A 6,885-nucleotide genomic window follows, 5' to 3' on the forward strand; every position below is an offset into this window, starting at 1 on the left:
TCAGTGACTTGTAGCAAAGACATGGCCAAATAATCGTCACCGACACAAAATAAGAAGGTACTGAGTTAAACTTGTTAAATTTGTAGTAACCTAAAGTGGTCACACCAGTTTAGGTTACTACACCTACGGTTCAGGTTAAATTACAGATACCTTCCCAACAAGAGTATCAGCTATATGAGTAATATGCAGTTTAAGGACCAGCGACTGCCCGAGGCACTCTTGTACTGCAGTTCTCACAGTGTCATTCAGCCTAATCAGATACAATGGATCCAGGGAACTTTATTGATTACCTGGATTAATCTGGGATTTATGGACAGTACTATAAAATCAACAAGGCCTGACAACTTTCACGCACCGTTTGATAGCTAGTGTTGTGGCATACATACAAATGGTCTGCTTAAAGATCCAGGGCCAGAATATACCGGCATTAAATGCAGTGTCTCAGCTCTGGGAGGGATCTTCTGACTTAAATGTTGTAGCCAAAAACAAAAATGAAATGTAACGGATAAAGGGAGAGGGGGGAAAAAACACTCAATGAGAAGTTTATGTTCCCATTTCATGTTTATTTCTGTAGAAGGGAAGGACCTATGGACTTCCAGACATGTTTGTCAGCAAAGTTTCATCACAGCATTACACACCAAATGATGTAAGCTGCCTTTCACCTGACACAAGTAGGCTCCCTTCAAACTTTTACCAGTCACATACAAACCCTTCCCTGTCTGCCTCCATCTAAATTTAGTGACCTTTTAACACCATACACCTGTGCAGCTGCTCAGACCTGAAATCAACCTTTTAACCAGGGGAACCAGTGGAATTCCAGTCTCAGTTTTATATATATATATATTATATATATATACTTTCAATGAATGAGCTTAGTGTGTCTTACTTCTTATATTGCACATAATATAGAACAGGGATTTAATGTTTACTATGCTGCATTCTATTTATTTCTTGTGCAACACCTTGAAACCTGTGTTATCCACCCAGAAAGGCTGTTATGAAATAACTCACTGTGGATTTAACTTCCATCAGCACCAAGCTTCTACAGTTTCAGACCATGTCAGGGATTTTGTTGTTTTGTGCTGTTTTGTCACCTGAAATTCATCACTTGACAACTGAAAGGCATTACTGTCCTCCCCCCAAAATATACATATGTTAGCAGCAGGAAAATGCAGAATCCAAAGAACTCTGACGAAGGTATTAAAATTGAGATTGATGTGCTGATTCAGTATATATTTCTGTAATGTGCAAACAACTTTGAAGTTCTGGACTATAGTTCTTTGAAAGGTAACTGTTCCAATAAGGATAAGCCCAACTCAGCTGCTCAAAATAGTCTTTTTAAATCATCTTCTTATTTGGAGATTCTTGAGTGGGTGTCTTGGATAAATAGGCTGGATACAGAAGAAACCTTAGTTTGAATTTTACTTCCTGTGAGTTGCATAGCGGTGGAACAATGGCAGCGCAGTATCCCAACGGGACCCCACGAGTCTGAATTAGATGCTCTTTCTAAATCACTCGCAGCCACATGCACCTGCTGTCACAAGTCCCCACATCGTACTCCAGATCAAAGAGAGTTGGCGATGGTGAGGAATGAGTTAGTGGTCATTCTACATGCCAAGACGGAACTACAGAGGCTTCTTAAGTAATGTTTGAAGAGCAGCTGCTGCGGCTGGTTCAAAGGGGCCGGCTGCCACATTGGAGGGTTGCCAACAACAGGAAGAGCTCTAATCATATCCTTGTTGATCTTTTCTCTGCTTTATAGGACAGTCTGAGCACAGGACTACCAATGAAAACAGAAGCTAACCATTTTCATTAAGTTGAAGAGAAAACTTCACTTATTCCATTAACCTCTGTGTCCCTATTGTTAGTAGCAGTACTCAAATAACTGGATGCAAATTAACAGTGAACTCTCTATTTATAACTTAATTCTAGCACTTATTGAACCTTGTCCTTCCATGTGTCAAACCAACTGATCATTGTCTGTGACTTTAACTCTTTTTATCAATTCTTTTTCAAAGTTGGTGGTCAGAATAATGTGTAATTTAGCAAAAACAACAAAAACTGAACATTGAAGAAACACTGAAAGTACAAGTTAGGTTCAGACGCATTATAAAGTAAAGCCTCGGGCATTTTTGCCCTAGGCTTTTTTAAACACAGCAGTCGTCACATTGCTAATTATACAACCTGTCTGCCTGTACTGCTGTTGTCACATTATAATTTACTTTATCTACAGTAACTGCTACTTGGGATCAAAGTGGCAGCTCTTGGACTAATGTAGGTTGCGCTTTAATACTTCTTACTATTACTTCGTACTATTGATCATTCAAACATTTTTCTTCTTTCTTAAAGATCTGATTTATTCACGACTCAAAAAATGTTTGGCTTTCACCCAGAACTTTTTTCCGTTTGATATGAACATTAAGAAGAAGAAAAAAAGGTAATCAAGGATTCCTCTCCGGCAGCAACAACAAACCCTTCGTGTGTTGGAAAGAGTGCTGTCACATGCACCATGTTTAATGAAATTAACTTGGCTTTAAAGAGAAGCTGGAGCCACGTGTGCTTTTGACATTACGCGGGCAGTTTATCTGAGCGGTGACAACTGCCAGTGAAACCCAATTCTCTCCGTGGTTTCTACTTTTAGAGCAGGAAACATGGGGTGAGAGGTTCAGTGGCTGTAAAGTACTGAAAGGCTGGAGACGGACAGAGCAGCAGCTAGTTAAACAGGTCATTAAAACGACCCCGCTGAACTGCAGGGCTGCGTTATTCATCTGCTGCTATATGAGAAGGAGAAACCACAGGAGACGATGTGCTGATTTTGTTTTTTTTGTTTTTAATGGAATGTATCTTTCGAGGTATGAAAATAGATCTCACGTTGAAATAAGAAATTGAACAGTGGCTACAAAGGGCACAGCTATAACTGTGTGTGTAATGATGGCAACAGGAAGGAATGTCAGAGAAGCATCACACCAGTCGCATTAGATAAAGGGCAAAGCTGTGACCCTGTGTGGGAGATGACAACAACACGGAGGCATGTGCTGGTCTGCCGGTGATACACTGGCAAGTGGGGAAAGCAGTGCGAAACTGCCGGCTAACAGGAAACGATATGAGCCACAGTGAGATATAACGTTTCCTGACAGCACGATATTCCTCCATCATAAAAACCAATAAAAGAAATTTCAGAGACCGTTACCCAGCAGGTTCCTGTAAATGTTGCCTTGTACCACACCATTTGGAAGTATCAGTCTGTTTGCTTTCACATCTCATGTCTATTAAAAAGCTTTCTAAATGAGGGTTATAGTTTTACAAACAGTTCTCAGAGGCAGAGCTGCTACAGAGACAGAAACATCTCAGTGGTCGTGGTAAATGTTCGCTGCTGTCACCAAAGACTCTGGCAAAAACTTATTTTTTTCTTTTACAAACCCTTCCGGGCCTAAATGCCACATTTTGTCATGCAAAATGAACACTAGAGAAACAATATGTAAATATGTAACACTGTATCTGCTAGAAGCTTATCTAGCTAGGCTACTGTTCACACTGTTGCCAAGTTTAGTGTAAGAAAACTCGCTGTCGGCTGTCTCAAAAGTCGCTAGAGGTCCCGGAGATGCTGAAGCGTACAAAAGGATGCGGTACGAGTGCTGTATGTATGCAAAACAGGGCATCAGCAGAGGATTTCAGCTTTCCGGGCACTCTCCAAAAGTCAGCGAAAATTTAGATAAATTTCTTGCTAGTCACTTTTTGGGGCAAAGAAAAAAAAAAAAAACTTGTTATGGGGTCTGAAAAGTCACCAAGTTGGTAACACTTACTGATCATCAGCCATATTAGCTTGATGCCAAATGGCAGGAGGCAAGTTAGTTAACTTAGTCTCTAGCGGGACAGTAAACTCCAAAGAACTTTTCTTTCCCTTCTGGGTTTCAGTCAGATGTTACTTTGCCACAAAAGATTTAACACAACCGCTGAAACTGTCTTTAGAGCAGCTCAGGTTCTGAAAACTGTTATCTTAACAGAAAACTGAGCTGCGCTGGCACTTTGCCTGCTGCTACTCCACTCTGTAACCACTGAAACACCAACTGAGTGTAATAAGCTAGTATCTTCTTCAGTTTTAAGACTCACAAACAGCAAGATATCAGACAGCCTCTGTATCTATGAATGCAGCAAAAAAAAAAAAAAGTTACAGTCAAAATACTCAGATATACTGTCACTATACAAATGAAGAGCATAAAATAAAGTTTGTATATACTGAGCAGGTATCTCATCTCTATGGATCTTCAGTATTGTGAGTTATAACACTGCACAAGAGAAAAACAAATGTTATGAAATGGTTCTTTGGTTCAGCTGAAAAATGAAATGATGGACGAGGACATATTTTATGAATAATGGACTGGTTTGGCTAACCTACAGTAACCATCCTAAGATATATGCAAGCTTATTTCCAGTGGCCTTGTAGGCTCCGAGAGCCACTTCTTCCTCTCCCGTTTATCAACATCATAACATTTTTATAGAAAATATATATACACTTCTAATAAATAAGAGAGAAACCCATTGCACGGTAGAGTACAGCTGTTTTTCTCACATGCTTTTTGTCCATGAGTCTTTTGTGAAATAAGTCTCTGTACTGAAAAGGGACGAGGCGCCGGTCTGTGGAAACCACTACATGGAAGAGGGGTTTTCCTGGAGGATGAAGGCTCGGCGGAGAAGCGGCAGGGGGAGATGCAGCTCAGGTTCAGGTTCATCCTCCAGCTGAGTGTCCAGTTAACCTGCAGATGCAATCAGTTAGTCAGACTGTAGGGAAGGCAGAGAAAGTCTGGAGTCATCTGAAACATGGACTCATGTATGCATGATTTGAGAAAAGATTCTGCTCTGACACAGAAAAACTTTATCCTTAGTTCTTCTGTTGTCACAGAGTCCAAGAGTACTGCTATAATCCCCCAATACTGTGCTTAGTCTCCTCCTCTGGCAGTTACACACTGCAGTTAAGACAAGTGTTTCTGCCAAATTTGTAATTAATGCGAATTATTCATCACCATGACTTGTTTCTGTACTTAAAGGTAATCAAGTTATGCTGGGTTAAAAGCTACATGTGCTCCATGCTGGTGGGCTCCTACTGCGGCGTTATCTACAGAACAGCTTAGGGCGCATATTTGGAAGTCAGCTCAGGTGCGCACGCAACTTCACGAACACGCCTGACGGACACAAAGCCTGTGCGTCTTTACGCTTAATTTGGTTCGCATTATTTCACTTTATCTTTACTGTGTGAGCCTTCACACCAATTTAAAGTTGGTTCACCTGTCTAATGCCAAATTTAAACTAATCTTAAAATCAAATACGAGTCTTTCCGGTGTGTATGGAAAGCCTGAATGGTCGGATGACTTAGAGCTAAGTAATTATGCCACAGGTATGCCTTCATTTTGCCGATTTGCGAAAACTAAGATTTTGGGGAGAAACCCTTTTATAAAATATCAAACCTGCCATGGAAGTCTACATTTTCCTGTCGACGGACTCACCTCCATGATTGGGCTGGGGGGGTACAAAGAGGCCTAAAACAGGGGCTCCCAAACTTTTTCCCCCAAAATAAATGATCATTTTGTAGAATTAGTTTGACCGCTTTCGGTATCAGATGTCCTTACTCGGGATTCAAATATCCAGGAAATAAGAGCTGGAAATGGATGTTTAATTTAAAGGGGCTCCCCAGGTACTCCCCGGACCTGGGGAGCCCCCCTGCTTTCTCGTTTGCAGTCTTACCGCAAATGGTGCACCAGTGTCCGGGGGACTCGCCGCAGGTCACGCTACGTTCGGAGAGCTGCGCACGGTCTTTTGTCCGGGCATCTGCACGACGAGCAGCTGCTGCTTCTGCCGGGTGGACTTGACGGCCAGGATCGCCTGCCGATTTTTGTACTGGACCATCTGCAAGGTGATCTCCGCGTTCCAGCCCTCGTCCTGCGGGCACCTAAAGTCGATCTCCTTCCCCTCCGTCATGACCACCGTAAAGTACACGTACTTCCCCTTCCGCTCCACGCAGTCCACCGTCTTCATGTTGGCGAAGTGCAGCTCCTTGACTTTGCCCGCGTCCCCGCCGCCGTGGTGCTGCTGGTGGTCATGTTGTTTGGGCGGCAGCAGCAGCACGCCGTCCTCGGTCAGGACGCAGTGCTTTTTCTTCCAGAGCTGCAGCAGCCCGTCGCTCCGTTTCTCCAGCAGACCCTCCTTGAACACTTTCCTCCCGTTTTCCAGCATGTTTACCTGGACGCCTCAGTACTCCTACCTTCCTGGCTGCTTCAGTGAGCGGGCGAACTGACGGACGCGTGTTTACTCCGAAGCAGGTGAAGGCATGGGATGCTGCTTGTGACTGCGGCTTCCAAGTAGTGCTGGTTGTAGTGAGAAGGCTGCCAGCCTGACTGTTTGCAGTGTGTGTGTGTCTGTGAGACAGAAGTGGGTTGGGGGCGGGAGGGGTCTGGAGAGGTGCACCGCCCCCTGAGTAACATCCAGCCTCCTGGGATGATGAACACAAAGCACACTACCGAGAACATCAGTATTTTCAGTATAGTATATAAGCACAGATTGAAAGATGGCATAAGGAGACTTTAATTCCCATCTATAGACGCATCAGAGATGGTTAAGTTGCACTGCGCAGTTAATTTTTTTTAATGCATCAACACTATTCCAGCCTAAACTTCAAGTCCCCCAGTTTATTGGTGTAATCCAAAAATCAAGTTAATTTTTTTCTGGATGCATTCAGCAGCCTCCAAATTGATCAGTTGTCACATTAAACACCTCCACTCTCCTGCTCATACAGTTTTAATTATCACTACCACTGCCCCCCTCTACTCCATCTAATTGCCCTTTTGGTGGTTGTGTGGCACTTTGTGTGCTCATATTTAATTTCCATTACAA

General features: G+C 42.9%; 1 protein-coding gene across 1 annotated transcript; it reads right to left on the reverse strand.

Annotated features, from left to right (window-relative positions):
- Positions 1-2,810: 2,810 nt before the first annotated feature.
- On the reverse strand, positions 2,811-6,378 carry phlda1 (pleckstrin homology-like domain, family A, member 1). Its single transcript, XM_030719695.1, has 2 exons — positions 5,740-6,378; positions 2,811-4,754 (listed from the first exon to the last, which is right to left on the reverse strand). Exon 1 carries the CDS (start codon positions 6,226-6,228, stop codon positions 5,779-5,781), a length of 450 nt encoding a protein of 149 aa, XP_030575555.1. The 5' UTR covers positions 6,229-6,378; the 3' UTR covers positions 2,811-4,754; positions 5,740-5,778.
- Positions 6,379-6,885: the final 507 nt, after the last annotated feature.

The sequence above is a fragment of the Archocentrus centrarchus genome, chromosome 23, assembly GCF_007364275.1.
Source record: "Archocentrus centrarchus isolate MPI-CPG fArcCen1 chromosome 23, fArcCen1, whole genome shotgun sequence".
NCBI classification, from domain to species: Eukaryota; Metazoa; Chordata; class Actinopteri; order Cichliformes; family Cichlidae; genus Archocentrus; species Archocentrus centrarchus.

What these genes read in the sequence shown, in the direction of transcription:
- phlda1 (XM_030719695.1), bottom strand. Translation starts at nt 6,228, where the DNA reads ATGCTGGAAAACGGGAGGAAAGTGTTCAAGGAGGGTCTGCTGGAGAAA.